At 42.8% G+C, this 18,278-nt stretch overlaps 1 protein-coding gene across 1 annotated transcript; it reads left to right on the top strand.

Annotated features, from left to right (window-relative positions):
• The first annotated feature begins 15,358 nt into the window (after window positions 1-15,358).
• On the top strand, window positions 15,359-18,166 carry c1ql3b (complement component 1, q subcomponent-like 3b). Its single transcript, XM_017702463.2, has 2 exons — window positions 15,359-16,240; window positions 17,621-18,166. Exons 1-2 carry the CDS (start codon window positions 15,395-15,397, stop codon window positions 17,798-17,800), a joined length of 1,026 nt encoding a protein of 341 aa, XP_017557952.2. The 5' UTR covers window positions 15,359-15,394; the 3' UTR covers window positions 17,801-18,166.
• Window positions 18,167-18,278: the final 112 nt, after the last annotated feature.

Genomic DNA, 18,278 nt, shown 5'->3' with positions numbered 1-18,278 from the left:
TGAGCAATAGAGATACAGTCGCATTCAAAAAGCTAACACATTCTCTACAGAGAACACATTACTGTACACTTTAATACACAATTGCTGTTTATTTGCTGAATCTAACATACTGGAAAAAAAACATAAGTTTGTTCCCTGTCAAGCAGGCACGTCAGAATGGAGACCTTCTGGGCCACAGTGCTGCGGGTATGAGCATTTACCCTCCTCCAACACTGAAATCAGGTCGTGAAGGCCTTTCTAATCAACTGATGAGCTGAATCAGGGGTGTTTAATGAGGCAGTGTGCTGAAGTCTACAGAGGTTTGGCCTGCGAGGACTGGAGCCTTACGCATAGGCTGCAGAGGATGTGTAATCATTTTCACAAAATCAACTAAACATTTTGTTATAATTTGACAAGGGGTGTTCAAACTTTTGCATCTGACTCTTCTGCAGTCAGAAACGGGTCCACTTTGAGCTATCTTCGGGCACAAAGGTAGGGAAATTTCAGTTTTCCATAATATGCATGACATAAATGACATTTTGTCATTAGAAACAGCAAGAAAAGCAAAGGCTCTTCAGTGTTTTTCAGCACAGTGATTATTTGTTTGTTTTAGAAATATATTTGATTTAAATGACTTCATCTGTAAATCTAAAATGGATAAAACGTTTATACAACATTAGTGTGAATGTGACTTCACTGGAATGTGACACTGCCATTGTTCTTCCGAATGTATTTCGGTGTTCGTTAGGAGAGGACACATCCTTGCATGGCTTTGTTCAGGCCTGACCAAACTGCGTGAGGGTTCTGGAGGGTTGCATAAGTGTAGTAAGTCATCCCTCGGCAGGAGAGAGTGGCGGCCCAGCAGGAGGACATGATTTGAGGGGGTGATGGTGTGGTCACACCTGCTCTTCCTCCGGTCTCATCTGCGCTCGAGATCTGCATTCTGGCGCTGGGCGAGAAACTTCACAAACACTTCAATAGAAACATACTCATCAGCGAGCAGCAGGTGATCCGGAGGTGATGAACCATAATGAACATCTCCATTGAAAAAGTGGAGGCAGTGAAGATGATCCAAACAGTCTAGTAATGGATTTAAATCAGGTTAATTGGTACCACGCTGAAAAGTCTTTGGAGAAGATGAAGGCCATATGCCATATGTTTGTTTGTATACTTTCCTAGGGAGATTCTATTAATCCTAAGTCCTTGGTTATGTTTTGAATGTTCTATTAACTTGAGAAACACAGGATTTATAAGTGGGGTTTTGTTGATTTAAAGAAGAGCATAGGACTTCTTATTGCTGCTATTGGAACATTTAAGTTTCATTTTGTGGTTCTGTTGATCTAAGGATAACCTTTGAGTTTTTTATTGGTGTTCTAGTGATCTAACAAGAAAGAAAGGGTATGTTTTGTCATCTAGAGAAGAACATATGATTCCTTATTGAGGTTCCTTTGGTCTAAATAAGACTTTTCCTAAGACTTTTAGATAAGACATTAGAGAATGAGGTCCATGTGGTTTCCTGCTGGGGTTCTGTTCTAAAGAAGAACATAAGGTTTCTTGTGGGGTTCTGTTGATCTAAAGAAGAACACAAGACTCCTTATTAGGGTTGTATTGATGTAACAAAGCACATAGAGTTTCCTCTTGGGGTTCTACTGATTTAAAGAGGACCATTAGGTTTCTTATTGATGTTCCATTGACTTGTTGAGGAACACAGAATTCTGTTGATCTAATAAAGAAAATAGGGTTTCCTATTGGAGTTCTATTGATTTAAGAAAAACATGGTTTCTTTTGTGTTCTATTGATCTAAAGAAAACATTTCTATTAGTGTTCAATTGATCTAAAGAAGAGCATACTGTTCCATATTGGGGTTCTGTTGATCTAATGAAAAATATAGGGTTTCCTATTCGGGTTCTATTGATCTAAAGAAGAACATGGTTTCTTTTGTGTTCTACTGATCTAAAGAAAACATTTTTTATTAGTGTTCTATTGAACCAAAGAAGAACCTAGGGTTTCTTGTGGTGTTCTATTGATCTAAAGAAGAACATACTGTTCCACATTGGGTTTCTGCTGATCTGATAAAGAATATAGGGTTTCCTATTGGGGTTCTATTGATCTAACAAAAAACATATTGTTTCTCATTGGGGTTCTTTTGAGAAACATGGGGTTTCTTAATTGATGCTCTGTTGACTTCATGAGGAACGTAGGATTTCTAATTGCTGCTTTGTTGATCTAACGAAGAATGTAGCATTTCATTTTGGGGCTCTTTTGATCTACAAGAATAACATTGGGTTTCATATTGTTGTTCTACTAATCTTGTGAAGAATATACTTTTTTATATAGGGATTCTCTTAGTCTTAAGTAGAACATAGGATTTTCTATGGGGATATTGATCTATAGACCAACACTGGATTTCTCACTGGGGTCCCACTGATCTAAAGAAGAACACAGGGTTTCTCACTGGGGCTCAATAGCAAATAACACATTCAGTCTCATCTTGTCTGAAAGCCGTTGGTCTGTCAGCTACTGTCAGCTACTTTTCAAAGTCTACGCTCTGTTTATAAATGCCGTCATGCATATTTCATGACAAGGCCCTTAAAACTGACACAAGATCTGCTGCAGATTGACGGTCCAGAGTCTGAACACATTAACATAACTGAAAAAGCTTGATTTTCAGCCAGTCATTGCTGAGAGGGTTTACATCCATGTTTTATTCAAGACTTTAAAATGTCCAAGTCAAAAACGACAAGGGGGCCTGCTCTGCCAATCCTGTCCTGACTTAGACGTACATATAGGTGTATTCTTTAATTACCCAAAACAAAGACTTCAATAATAGCGTAACATCATGAACTATGTAGTTCTCTTACAGTGAGGGCTTCAACACTATCAGAGGAGAATGCTAATCACTTTGGCTGTGACCATTAGTTGACAAAGAAGATTATCTTTAAAGCTCTATATCTGTGTTGACATGATATACAGTCATTCTGACAGATTGCAGTACACTAAAGGAAGCATAGGGGTGATTTAATGGACTAAAATCCTCAATGTAATTTTGTGGATTATCACATTTACAATTGACAAAATTTCTGCTTTACAGGTAAAAGGTACAAAGAAAGGAAATGAAAGTTGAAATTCTGGACTTCATTTTCATCTTGTGTTTAGCAAAAACAAAAGAATTGGCCTTGCCATACCAATACATTCAGATGAGACTGTATGTCAATAACTCAGTGAAATATGCCAAAATCCGCCAAAATATAAATAAATATGGCGGTAACTGAGGTAAATATGCCAGTGGCTGAGTAAAACCATGAAAGCCTTCCTGCATTTCTGTAGTATTGCTAAATTAAGAAATGCATCTCTACAGGATGCAGAAAAACTAATTCATGCTTTTATTACTTCAAGGCTAGATTACTGTAATGCACTGCTGTCTGGATGTCCCAGCAAAAGCCTCAACAAGCTTCAGCTAGTTCAGAACGCTGCAAGTCCTCACAAGAAACAGAAAGTTCGACCATATTAGCCCAGTTTTATAAACCCTGCACTGGTTACCAGTTAAATTGCACATTGATTATAAAATTCTATTAATTATAAAGCTCTAAACCGACTCACCCCTCAGTACCTGAGAGAACCTCTCTCCTACTATGAACCATCACGCCTACTTAGATCACAAGGTGCTGGCTTACTGGTACCTAGAATTAATAAAGTTACATCAGTGGGGAGAGCCTTCACATACAAAGCCCCCCAGCTCTGGAATCATCTTCCTGTTAATGTTCAGGACTCTAGGCTAAAAACTTACTTGTACAGTCAAGCCTTTGGTAATTAGTCTTCCCTGTCAGATCTAGACCTGCCGGAGTCTCTGCTGCTCTGTTGTATTGTAATCTGTGGTCAGCCACTCTTTACAGAACTGACTTTGTTTTCTTCCTTTCTTTGCTGAGTTGAACAGCTGCCCATCCTGTGCGTCTGATGCTATTGGCCATTCATCGGGAGCCACTGCTCACCAGCCATCAGCTTGACCACTGCTGCTGCTGCTGCATAATCATAAGCTAATGAAACTGCTTTCTTTTTTTCCCCACTTTGTTCTATAAAACTTCATAGTAACAATGTTTGCTATCCGGTGTCGACCATAGGAGGATGGGTTCCCCTTCTGAGTTTTGGTTCCTCTCAAGGTTTCTTCCTCTTTTAGGGAGCTTTTCCTTGCCACTGTTGCCACTGGCTTGCTCATGGGGGCTTGGACCCGGATTTTTCTTTTCTTTCTTTCTGTAAAACTGATTGTTTTGTAAAGCTGCTTTGTGACAACACCTGTGTAAAGCACCTGTGTGCTTGCTTGCAAGTAATTGAGGTCAATATGTCAATGGCTTGGTGAAATGACAGTAACTGAGGTAAATATGCCAGTGGCTGAGTGAAATTTGACAGTAACTGAGGTAAATATGCCAGTGGCTGAGTGAAATTTGACAGTAACGGAGGTAAATATGCCAGTGGCTGAGTGAAATTTGACAGTAACTGAGGTAAATATGCCAAGGCTGAGTGAAATATGACACCAACTGAGGTAAATATGTCGATAGCTGAGTGAAATTTGACAGTAACTGAGGTAAATATGCCGAGGCTGAGTGAAATATGACAGCAACTGAGGTAAATATGCCGATGGCTGAGTAAAATACCGCAATAATTGAGGGAAATATGGTGGATATTAGACACCTTGCACTTCTCCTCCTTCTGCTTGAGGATGCATCATAGGTGCTCAATTGGGTTTAGGTCTGGAGACATACTTAGCCAGTCCCTCACCTTTACCTTCAGCAAGGCAGTTGTCATCTTGGAGGTGTGTTTAGGGTTGTTATCATGTTGGAAAACTGACATGCAGCTCAGTTTCCAAAAGAAGGGGATCATGCTGTACTTCAGAATGTCACAGTACATGTTGGAATTCATGTTTCCCTCAATGAACCACGGCTCCCCAGTGCCAGCAGTACTTATGCAGCTCCAGATCATGATGCTACCACAAACATGCTTTAATGTAGACAAGAGACAGCTGTCTTGGTACTCCTCAACAGGGTGCCACCACACATGCTGGACACCATCTGAGCCAAACAAGTTTATCTTGGTCTTGTCAGACCACAGGACATGGTTCCAGTAATCCATGTTCTTGGACTGCTTGTCTTCAGCAAGCTGTTTCTGGGCTTTCTTGTGCATCAGCTTCAGAAGAGGCTTCCTTCTGGGATGAGAACCATGCAGACCGTTGATGTATTGTGTGGCGTATGGTCTGAGCACTGACGGGCTGACCTCCCTCTTCTTCAACCTCTGCAGCAATGCTGGCAGCACTCATGCGTCTGTTTTTTGAAGCCATCCTTTGGATATGACGCTGAACACATGGTCTCTTTGGTCGACCCTGGCGAGGCCTGTTCCGAGGGGAACCGGTCCTGGAAAACCATTGTATGACCTTGGCCACCATGCTACAGCTCAGTTTCAGGGTGTTAGCAGTCTTATAGCCTAGGCCATCTTTGTGGAGAGCAACAATTCTATTCCTCACATCCTCAGAGAGTTCTTTTCCATGAGGTGCCATGTTGAATATCCAGTGGCCAGTATGAGCAAATTCTACCCAAAACACCAAATTTAATAGCCCTGCCCTCTAACGAGTTACATGACACCAGGGAGGGACAACAACATAATTGGGCACAATTTGGACATGTTCACTGTGAGGTGGACTCGTGTTGCCCGCTATTTAGACATTAATGGCTGTGTTGAGTTCTTTTCAGAGGACAGTAAATTTATGCTGCTATACAAGCTCTACACTGACTACTTTAAGTTATATCCAGGTTTCATTTCTATAGTGTTGTCCCATGAAAAGATATAATAAAATGTTTGCAGAAATGTGAGTAGTCTGTGAATATGAATATATATGAATATATATATCATTTTTTTTCTGGGGCCCATAAGCATTACTTATGCCATGGACTCTATCCTTTCAGGACCAGAACTGAAGACTTTTAATGTAAGCAAACTGTGTATTGGCACTGGTTAGCAATTCTGGACTCGTTAACAACTTCGCCTCAGATTATGCCAACAGTTTGCAATACCATGCCTTGAAAATAAGCTTGTGGGACAGTTGTTTGGGTTGACAGCAAAGCTGTTAATATGACCAAGCATATCTTGCAGCTAGCACGGCCTTAGCTCTGCTCATTTGGCCGTCCTTATATCCACGCTACTTTTCCACAAAACAGGTGGTGTGTTCACAGCTCTAGCAATATATATTAACACTAACGGGAGACAACCTCCTTGGAAGAGTCTCCTGGACGAGCAGCACCTTCATGGCTTCAGATATAATAAAATGCTATGAAGTGTAAAAGTTGCTTCTTGTTTTCAGAGGCCTGCTTGGAGCACTGCTGTGCGTCTGAAGATGCAATGTGACTCATAATCGCTGCTGATCGTCCAATCACACTGAGTAATCCATGGTGCGTGCCAGCTGGAGAGGACTAGATCAGCCACAAGTGATCATTGACTCAGAGGGTGTGTTTGTGTGTGTGCTTGTGGGTGTAGGTTTAAAACTGAGTGCTCACGAGCCGCTTATGCAATATTTTGTAACACCACTTTCCTCCCAGATGATTTGATGCTACATTGTACTGCATTTGACAGATGTCTATAAAATAAATAAACAGACATTGAGAATAAATAGAATCATAAAATAATACCTTTGCAAGTGCTCACTGAGTTTCAACATTAGTGTACTATGTGTGCTCTACACCCTTAAATATGGTTATACAGTGGTGCTTGAAAGTTTGTGAACCCTTTAGAATTTTCCAGATTTCTGCATTTGACCTAAGACTTCACCATATTTTCTAGTACTAATAGTAGATAAAGAGAACCAAATTAAACGAATGACCTATGTTCTCTTGACTTTTTGCTCACGGACAGACGTCCTGACATTTTCCTTTAGAATTTGCTGGTAGAATTCAGAATTCATTGTTTCATCAGTGACGACAAGACGTCCTGGCCCAGAGGCACCAAAATGGGCCTAAACCATGATACTACCACCACCATGTTTCACAGATGGGATAAGGTTTTTATGCTGGGATGCATGGTTATCCTCCAAATATAATGCTTCTCATTTAGATCCAAAAGATCTATTTTGGTCTCATCCTTTCACAAAACATTGTTCCAATAGCCTTCTGGCTTGTCCATGTGATCTTTAGCAAACTGCAGATGGGCAGCAATGTTTTTTCTTTGGAGCGCAGCGTCGTTCTCCTTGCAACCTTGCACACCTTTGTTGTTTAGTGTTCTCATGATCATGGACTCATGATCTTTAACATTAGCAAGCAAGCAAGCAAAGTTTATTTATATAGCGCTTTTTACAACAGAGCAGCTTTACAGAACAATCAGTTTTGCAGAAAATAAATGAAAAGAAAATCCGGGTCCAAGCCCCCATGAGCAAACCAGTGGTGACAGTGGCAAGGAAAAACTCCCTAAGACCAAGAGGACAATAACCTTGAAAGGAACCAAGACTCAGAAGGGGAACCCATCCTCCTCTGGTTGACACTGGATAGCAAACATTGTTAGTATAAAGTATTATAGTACAAAGTGGGAAAAGCAGGTGGGGCAGTGGTTAATTTTATTAGTTTATGATTATGCAGTGGCAGCATCTGAAGGTGAGGATTGCACAGCAGTGCACAGCAAGAAGCTCAATGGTGGTCAAGCCGGTCCAGATGGCTGGTGAGCAGTGGCACCTGATCAAGGCAGAAGAGGCAACAGCATCAGACGCACAGGATGGGCAGCTGTTCTACTCAGCAAAGAAAGGAAAGAAAAACACAGTCAGTTCTGTAACGAGTGAATGATCACAGATTATAGTGTTAACAGAGCAGCAGAGACTCTGCCAGGTCTAGATCTGACGGGGAAAACTAATTATCAAAGGCTTGACTATACAAGTAAGTGTTTAGCCAGAGACTTAAAGACTGAGGCTGTATCTGAGTCCCGAACATTAACAGGAAGATTATTCCAAAGCTGGGGGGCTTTGTATGAGAAAGCTCTCCCCCCTAATGTAGCTTTATTAATTCTAGGTACCAGTAGTGAGCCAGCCCCTTGTGATCTAAGTAGGCGTGATGGTTCATAGTAGGAGAGAAGTTCACTCAGGTACTGAGGGGCGAGCCCGTTTAGAGCTTTATAGGTCAGTAATAGAATTTTAGAATCAATGCAAAATTTAACTGGTAACCAGTGCAGGGTTGATGAAACTTGGCTAATATGGTCAAACTTTCTGGTTCTTGTGAGGACTCTGGCTGCAGTGTTCTGGACTAGCTGAAGCTTGTTGAGACTTTTGCTGGGACGTCCAGACAGCAGGTCATTACAGTAATCTAGCCTTGAATTAATGAATGCATGAACTAGCTTTTCTGCGTCCTGTAGGGATAATGCATTTCTTAATTTAGCGATATTGCAGAGATGCAGGAAGGCTGTTCTAGTGATATTAGTTATATGTGCATCAAAGGACAGTTCAGGATCTATCACAACACCCAGATTTTTTACAGATGAGCTTAATGCAACTAGCTACTTTTGGACCAAGAAGCAGGATTGCTGTTCCAAATTAAGTTGGAGAAAGTTACTCGACATCCAGTCTTTTATGTCTTTTATACAGTCCTCAATCTTGCAAAGTTTAATTTTATCATCCAGTTCTTTTGATGTATATATAAGTGAGTGTCATTGGGCATAGCAGTGGAAATTTATGCCGTGTTTACTGATAATGGTGCCCAGTGGTAGCGTATATATTGTGAATAATATAGGTCCTAAAACAGAGCCTTGTGGAACACCATACTTTATTTTCACAAGGACAGATGATTCACTGTTTACATTAACAAACTGATAACGATCAGTGAGGTAGGACCTGAATCAGGAGAGAGCTATTTCTGTTGCCCCTACAAGGTTGTCTAGTCTGTCTAGTAAGATAGAGTGGCCTATTCTGTCAAATGCCGCACTAAGATCAAGGAGGACACAAGGAGGAAAGACACATTTCATCTGTCAGAGAATAATAAAAGATCATTTACAATTTGCACTAGTGCTCTTTCTGTACTATGATGAGGCCTAAAACCAGATGAAATTTTTCATGTATATGATTTCTACACAAATGGGAGCTTAATTGTTTTGCTATCGCTTTTTCCAAGATCTTAGATATAAAGAGGAGATTTGAGATAGGTCTAGAATTTGATAGTTCGCAGGGATCAAGGTTAGCTTTCTTAATCAGCGGTCTAATTACTGCTAGTTGAACAGTTTTTGGGATGTATCCAAGGCTAAGAGAGGAGTTTATTATTGACATGAGTTTATTATTATCACTAGCCACTGTGAGACAGGCCTTTAGTTGCATAGAAGTTACCCTGGGTTCCTTCGTGATCTCGCAGACTATTACACACCTTGCCCTTGGTGTGATCTTTGTGGGTTGGCCACTCCTGGAGAGCATAATAATATTTTTTAATTTCCTCCATTTGTACACAACCTGTCTGGATTGGTGGAGTCCAAACTAAAGTCTAAAGATGGTTTTGTAACTTTTTCCATCCTAATTAGCATCAACAACTCCTCGTCTGAGGTCCTCAGAAATCTCCTTTGTTTGTGCCATGATACACTTCCATAAACATGTGTTGTGAAGGTCAGACTGTAAGAGAGCACTGTTCTTTAAATAAAACAGGGTGGTCACTCACACCTGAATGCCGTCCCATTGATTGGAAACACCTGACTCTAATTTCACCTTCAGATTATCTGCTAATCCTAAAGGTTTACATACTTTTGATACTCACAGATATGTTTTATTGGATCATTTCCCTCAATAAATAAATGGCAAATCTCATTTGTTTCATTTGTAACAATCCTCAAATAAAAAAACCAAACATTTCTTCACTAACAGCTATTAGTGCTGCTCTGTAGGTGACCCGTCTTCAGTGATAGCAGAGAAGGGTAAAGTTCAGCTCATCACTTAGTTATTTAGGGCATTATATGCCTTCAAAGAGGGGGATAAGACAATTATTTATTACAGCCAACAGCTAATTCTTTGTGGATACGAAGCTGAAGTCCACCAGCTTCTTGTTCGAATTTTCCTGTTCCAACTTAAATGATGCAGCAGTTACATTCTGGCGCTTTAGGCGTCAGAACTGCTGGACTATTTAAGGTGGAACGGGAAAAGTCAAACAAGAACCTGGTGAACAGCTGACTTCAGCTTCGTATCAACAAGTTAGTGATTTTTTATGTGTGTTATGAAGAAAACGACCATAATACATTGAAGCTACATTATGATAATGTAGTGTTTATCATAATTTTTTAACTGAGAAATTTGTGGGTTTGTAGGTCCCTCACGCAGACATCTTGCCAGCTTTTCTTTTTTTTCTCATAACATTTGAAGTTGTGCCTCTGAAAACCTCCTGTTCCACTACACTCCACCAGGCACCTTGTCTTACTGGAAACTTGTCCATGTTGCTGACGTTCTTCATAGCCATCACTGACCTGCACATACAAGAGACGTGGTGCTGTCTATGACATTATATTATATTACATATAACTATATTCTGATTGAATGGCACATATTTACATGTTTATATATAGGCGGCATGGTGGTGTGGTGGGTAGCGCAGTTGCCTCACAGCTAGGAGGGCCTGGGTTCGATTCCCCGGCCGGGTGACTGGGGTCCTCTCTGTGTGGAGTTTGCATGTTCTCCCCGTGTCTGCGTGAGTGTCCTCCGGGTTCTCCGGTTTCCTCCCAAAGACATGCAGCCAGGCCAATTGGACATGCTAAATTGCCCCTAGGTGTGAGTGACTGTCTGTGTCTGTCTGTCTGCCCTGCGATGGACTGGCGATCTGTCCAGGGTGTATCCTGCCTTCTGCCCGAAGACTGCTGGGATAGGCTCCAGCACCCCCCACGACCCTGACGGAGAAGCGGCTTAGAAAATGGATGGATGGATGTTTAAATATGTCCAAAGCAGATTTAATAAACTGTTTTAACATATTTTGCTTTTTTTTTTTTCGCAGTACCATTTTCAGAAATGTTGAAGGAGTTTATCTCTTGATAAGGCTCACTTTAGCTGACAACTGTGTCCCAGTTCCTTTAAAATCCTCTTGTTCAAAAGAATAAATATAATTTTGGTAATACATATACTGAATATTGAATATTTATAATGAAATAAATAAATGTTTTCTATAAAAAAGTTGCTAAATCTTAATGACAAAATCTTGCAAATTTGACCATGAAGTGGGCAGTTTTAGTTAAACAGCCTATATCTTAATTTTTTTTTTTTAATATATTTTAATTATTTTCCTCGAAGTCCATCACAGCCATGATTCATTTTCACATCACCCTTTTCCTACGTCCCTTTATTCTTTAGGATTAAATGGGCTGTTTCTGTTACTGTGCCTGTAAGACTGTTATATGTTCTCATTGTTATGTAGCAGTCCAGGCTGAAACTCCTTATAACGTCAATATTAATGAGTGGAAAGTCTCTACAAAAGTGGTAAAGTTTCCAGATACAAATGTCAATTGCTGTAATAAATGTTGGCGCATTTGCACCAAAACCTTCCAACTCAAACTGATCAATTTACTGGTGGGCCAGATGTGATCTCAAAATGACACACATCTGGGGACTTCTTCAACTTTTGGTTCCAGACTGCAAAGAACACTGCCGCTAACAAGCATACACCCCCTTTAAAGCCCACCCCCAAATTTTTCAACCATGTAATTTTAATGTAATGTTAACACAGGCAAAAGAAGCTGGTTAGCAAATGCTATCGTTTGATAATGGCAATGTATATGCACTATATTTCCAAAAGTATTCACTCACCCATCAAAATCATTGAACTCAGGTGTTCCACCTCCACATTTAACCCATCCATGAAGTGAAACACCACATACACACTAGTGAATACACACACACACACACACACACACACACACACACACACACACACACTAGGGGGCAGTGAGCACACTTACCCGGAGCAGTGGGCAGCCCTATCCACAGCACCTGGGGAGCAATTGGGGGTTAGGTGTCTTGCTCAAGGACACCTCAGTTATGGACTGTCGGTGCTGGGGATTGAACCAGCAACCTTCTGGTCACAGGGCCAGTTCCCTAACCTCCAGCCCACGACTGCCCCCCAGACAATGAGACACAGCAATTATTCTCAAATTTTATGTTGCATTCCTGAAAAAAGTTTTATGTTGCAAAGTTTGCACAGAGAGCTGATTTGCACACTGAGGCTAACATAGACGAGGGCAAGTGCTCTGTGTTCGAACAATCTGCTCCTCACTGCCCCCTCTGCTCCTCACTGTCCCCTCTGCTCCTCACTGTCCCCTCTGCTCCTCACTGCCCCCTCTGCTCCTCACAGTCCCCTCTGCTCCTCACTGCCCCCTCTGCTCCTCACTGTCCCCTCTGCTCCTCACTGCCACCTCTGCTCCTCACAGTCCCCTCTGCTCCTCACTGTCCCCTCTGCTCCTCACTGCCACCTCTGCTCCTCACAGTCCCCTCTGCTCCTCACTGTCCCCTCCTCTCCTTCTTCAGCGAGCAGGCGTTGGATTGGTTAAGAAATTTCACACTCAGTTTGTTTCCACCCTAAGAAATCTACAGTCCCACCAACATTAAGCCCAGACATTCTCATGAGTGTCCCCGGATCTTCTTTATCCATCACTATTTGTAAATGAGCTCTGTTCTGATTGGTTGTTGTGCATTGTGTCTCATTTGAGAAGCAAACCAGGCTGAAACACTTATAACTTCACCCCCTCCCAGCCTCTTGGGAGAACAGCATCAGAAAGACCCGGCAGCTGGTTGAAAAGACCTGAAACAAAACTTTTTTTTTTCTCAAAATCAGCTCATCAGAAAATTTGTGTTTAGGCTTCAAAAGGCCCAAAATTTTGCTGTAGGGGTAAAAAGATTAAGGTGAATGAGTGGATTCACTTCATGAATGTTTTCTGCTTCAGTATGAATGGGTGGCGCTATATTACTGTAGGCTGAAAAGGTGGGTATATGTAAATGTGTTGTTTTTTGTGACATCATAAAAAAGAGAATTTAAAAGTCAGTTTTGCAGCCTAGTTTTCATGTAAGGGTTATATGGACTGGAGAGTGAACGATTTTTTTTCTGTAATAATGTTCACATACTAATACACATCAAACTGTTCCAGATGTGAGGAAAATTCTGTTTTATACAATATGGACTCTTTAAGGTAGTGGTGTGCATGGAAACATTATCCTGTGCAGAGCACGTGGACTGCAGGACTGGAGCTGGGAACAGACACTGTACAGAGTTTATATTAACAGCAGTGTGTATTTATTAATACAGGAGTTCATTCAGTTTGTTTATTCACCAACCTAGTCATGCAGCCTTTCTCACACTCAAGCTGTCAGCCAAACATGAGCTCGCCATCTCTCTCTCTCTCTCTCTCCCTCTCTCCCTTTCCCCCTCTCTCTCTTACTCTCTCTCTTTCCCTCTCTCTCTCCCCCTCTCTCTTACTCTCTCTCTCCCTCTCCCCCTCTCTCTCTTACTCTCTCTCTTTCCCTCTCTCCCTCTTACTCTTTCTCTTTCCCTCTCTCTCTCCCCCTCTCTCTCTCTCTCCCTCTCTCCCTCTCTCTCTTACTCTCTCTCTCCCTCTCTCTCTTTCCCTCTCTCTCTCCCCCTCTCTCTTACTCTCTCTCTCCCTCTCTCTCTCCATCTCTCTCTCTCTCCCTCTCCCCCTCTCTCTCTTACTCTCTCTCTTTCCCTCTCTCCCTTACTCTCTCTCTCCCCCTCTCTCTCTCCCCCTCTCTCTTACTCTCTCTCTCCCTCTCTCTCTCCCTCCCTCCATCTCTCTCTCTCTCCCTCTCCCCCTCTCTCTCTTACTCTCTCTCTTTCCCTCTCTCCCTCTTACTCTCTCTTTCCCTCTCTCTCTCCCCCTCTCTCTTACTCTCTCTCCCTCTCTCTCTCTCCCTCTCTCCATCCCCCTCTCTCTCTTACTCTCTCTCTTTCCCTCTCTCCCTTACTCTCTCTCTTTCCCTCTCTCTCTCCCCCTCTCTCTTACTCTCTCTCCCTCTCCCCCTCTCTCTCTTACTCTCTCTCCCTCCCTCCCTCCATCTCCCTCTCTCCCTCTCCCCCTCTCTCTCTTACTCTCTCTCTCTCCCTCTCTCTCCCTCCTCCCTATCTCTCTCTCTCCCTCCATCTCACTCTTTCTCTCAGTTCAGTTCAGTTAATATCATCTTGCTGGTGTTTCTGTCATAAAATGGGAATTTATAAAGACCTAATGAGATTAGAAAGTTAACGCTGTAGATTCTGTAATGAAAACTGTTAACACTGTAGTTAACTCTCCCTCTGTTTCTCTCTTTAATTCAGTCACAATGTACAGCACTTCACTGGTCTGGCAAATAATACAAGTATAATTGTAGTCAAGTCAAGGTCAACATCCTCCTCTGGTCGACATCAGATAGCAAACCGTAACAAAGGAGCGATTATAACTCACAGTATAAGGTTTTAACCTTAGAATAAAATAATTGGAGTCTGTGCAGCAGCAGCATCATCAGGAGGTTCAGTTCATGCAGGTGAGGTTTGCCCAGCGTTGTACAGTAGGTCCAGGACACGGGTGAGCAGTGGGCACCCGATCGAGACAGATGAGTGAAGAGAGACTGATTACAGTACACAGTGTAACAGAGCACAGCAGAGACTCCAGTAGAACTGTTATGAAAACAGTTAAAGGGGAAATCCACCAATTTTTCAAATTTCATAATTAACTTGTTAAGATATGGACAAGCGGTTTGATGTGAATCGCTCTGTTCTAGAAAAACTTTTCAGTTCAGAGGTGTTCACAGTGGTGGGGATGGGAACCTGTGCCTGTGACTCTAATTCCTGATTGTTTTGAGGTTTTGGCCTAAAATGTATTTTTTAAACAATATATTCATAGCAGAGGTACCTGTAGGGTGTTGTACGGCAAAATAGCCCCCAAAGAAAATTCATTTTTTCAGATGTATCATTATTTATGATCATCCACGTTTGGACAGTAAATAAAATGACTATATGTGTGTTGTAGACACTGTGACGCCTGGTTCCCATCACCACCACTGTAAAGACATTTGATTCTCTACAGCTAAACATTCCCATCAATCCACTCTGGATGACTTTTTCTTTAGGTCTCAACCACAGAATTCAACAAGGTGGAATTTAGGTGGAATTTTCTATTTCTCTCCTCTTCTCTCCTCTCCATCCCTATCTCTCTCTCTCTCACTCACTTCTTCATATATCTCTCACTCTATCACTTCCTCCATCTCCATCACGCTCTCTCACTTCTTCATATCTCTCTCTCTCACCCTCTCTCCATCCCTATCTCTCTCTCTCACTCACTTCTTCATATCTCTCTCTCTATCTCTCTCTCCATCCCTATCTCTCTCTCTCACTCACTTCTTCATCTCTCTCTCTCTCTCTCTCTCTCTCTCCTCCTTCTTTCAGGTGGGATCACAGGGATGTACTCTTCTCTCCTACTTTCCTTTCTCGCGCTTCTCTTCAGCGCGCGTCTCCATCTCTCCAAAACCACAGTGACCACGCGCACCAACCTCCCTCATTTATTCACTCGCGCGCTCACTTTTGGACCTCAGTCTTTTCCGCACGCGCACACTCTCTTTCTCTCACACTCACTCTTCTGTGAGGTGAAGATTGCGCGCGAGACGACGACGAGGCGCGAGCCGGTCAGGCTGGGCGTGCGGGCGCGCGCGCTCGCTGCCGGCTTGCTGGGCGTCGTCATGGTGCTCGCGCTGGTAGTGCTGATCCCGGTGCTGGTGCGCGCGGCCGCCGGGTCCGCCTCGGGAGCGCGCTACGAGGCGCTGGGCGCGTGCAGGATGGTGTGCGAACCGTACGGTCACACGGGCAGCGAGGCTCCGGGCACGGCGCTGCAGCCGCCGCCCACCACGCTGATCCGCGGCGCAAAGGGCGAGCCCGGGCGCGCGGGGCGGACTGGACCCAGGGGGGAGCCAGGACCTCCCGGACCTCCGGGGCCACCGGGAAAAACCGGGGAACCAGGACCTCCGGGGTTACCGGGACCACCGGGAGCGCGCGGGGTGACGGGTGTGATCAGCGCCGCCACGTACAGCACCGTGCCCAGAATCGCCTTCTACGCGGGACTCAAGAAGCAGCACGAGGGCTACGAGGTGCTCAAGTTCGATGATGTGGTCACTAACCTTGGCAACCACTACGACCCCGCCACGGGCAAGTTCACGTGCTCCATTCCGGGCATCTACTTCTTCGTTTATCACGTGCTCATGAGAGGAGGCGACGGCACGAGCATGTGGGCCGATCTGTGCAAAAACAACCAGGTAGGTGTCGGAAATTATAGGGTTAAAGTCACTGGCCACTTTATTAGAAACACCAACATTGTGCTTTGTCTCACTGGCCACTTTATTAGAAACACTTGCCTTATATTTTCACTCACTGGCCACTTTATTAGAAACACCTACATTGTGTTTTGTCTCAGTGGCCACATTATTAGAAACACCTGCATTGTATTTGCACTCACTGACCACTTTATTTGAAACACACACTGTGCTTCGTCTCTTTGGCCACTTCATGTACTTCCACTCAATGACCACATTATTAGAAACACCTCTTTTACTTCCACATTTTACTTCCACTTTATTAAAAACATATAGCTGGTACTTCCACTCTTCCATGATCACCATATTAGCTCCATCAACCTTATATGTCCACTGTATACACCTTAGCTCATCTGCTTCCATGTACATTTAACTAGCCCACATCCACATTTTTTAAAAATGGTGTCCCAAAAAAACTTTAAAACCCCATTTTTATAAATAAGGTGTGAGTTTAAAGAACCTTCACATGATGCAAAGTTCCAGAGCCATCTGGAAACTTATTTTTAAAGTGTGCCCCATTCACCGTCTTCTTGCTCTTCATCAATGGTCAGTTTCTGACCACCACACAAATTAGCAGTCGTCCTGTGGTCAAAAACTGACCACTGATGAAGAGCAAGAGCATGACTAACACAAACTGCACGAACAGATGGGCTACGGTCTCACAACAGCAGTAAGATGGAGCTACAAGTTGGGGGTTTTCAATAAAGTGCACAGAATTTGGCTTATGATTATTTTGGCTCCAAACAGCAAAATCATGTATGAACTCCAACAGAGTTGAACTGCTGACTGAGGTCTTACAGTGTTTATCTGTCTCTAGATGAACGTACATGAACTCTGCTGCTCAATGCAGCACTTTCAGTTAATTCAGCTTTGTAAATGGTTACTGGCTTGGATGTACAGTTGCAGGTGAAAAATAACAGGCATAGCTCCTTTACATTAAATATGGGCTCTTTATAAAACCATCCATGGAAAAGTTCTTTAGGCTGACAAACATTGTGCTTATTTAGTATCTCTCAAAAGAACCCTCTGGTTTTCAGAGTGTAGATGTTACTTCAGTGCTGTAGATCAGAGGTCTTCAAATCCTGACAGTGAATCCAGTTTCCAGTCCTGGATTTTGACGTTACTGGTAGGTGTAACAGTTGATGGGCCATTAATCGAGTTAACTACCAGTATTTAAAAACCAGGACTGGAAGCTGGATTCTGCTGTGTTTATTAAGCACGCAGGACTTTGCTGTCCATGGTGCTGAAATAAAACTACAGGCCAAGTATACAATCCCTCAGCTGTGCTCTGTTGACTTTCTAAGTGAGTGTTTGTTTTCGCAGGTGCGGGCAAGCGCCATCGCACAGGACGCAGACCAGAACTACGACTACGCCAGCAACAGCGTTGTGCTGCACTTGGAGCCTGGAGACGAGATCTACATCAAGCTGGACGGAGGCAAGGCACATGGAGGCAACAGCAACAAATATAGCACGTTCTCAGGTTTCATGCTCTACGCTGATTAGTGCACACCAAGACCTTCTGCATGCACGAATGGACAGATGGATAGAGGTCAGGTGCTGATAATAATAAACTCTTCACCCAGAGACATTAAAACGGGCTACATGTGAAATGACGAGAGGCAAAGAATTCACTTAAAATGTTACCATTACTAAAGCTGGACAAGAGGGTCACAGTGTCTATAACAACTTTGTGAGCTCCACCATATTTCATGAACACTGACGTGGAGCCAAAAGTGATCAGCAGTTGGAAGCAGCAACCCGCATGTGACCCCCACCGGTTAGATTTTAGACAAATCACTGTGATGTTAAAAAAAAAAAAAAAAAAAGAAAAGGCTAAAGAGTTTGAGTTATCTGCCATGCTGTGTTTGTTGTTGGCTAGGCTTGACTCTGCTGTGTCCACTCCATCCAAAACATTTTTTCAGCTCAGATCCTGGGTAAACTCAGGATCTGTTTATTAACAGTTAGAGCAGTTATCAACCTG

The sequence above is a fragment of the Pygocentrus nattereri genome, chromosome 19, assembly GCF_015220715.1.
Source record: "Pygocentrus nattereri isolate fPygNat1 chromosome 19, fPygNat1.pri, whole genome shotgun sequence".
Taxonomy (NCBI): domain Eukaryota; kingdom Metazoa; phylum Chordata; class Actinopteri; order Characiformes; family Serrasalmidae; genus Pygocentrus; species Pygocentrus nattereri.
Note: the sequence above shows the minus strand (reverse complement) of the source record. Positions and strands in the feature narration are given on the sequence as shown.

Bases quoted from the DNA above. Each gene is read 5' to 3' on its own strand.
- c1ql3b (XM_017702463.2), top strand. From the start codon at position 15,395: ATGTACTCTTCTCTCCTACTTTCCTTTCTCGCGCTTCTCTTCAGCGCG. The intron at 16,241-17,620 runs GTAGGTGTCGGA...TTGTTTTCGCAG, and splicing joins ATCTGTGCAAAAACAACCAG to GTGCGGGCAAGCGCCATCGC.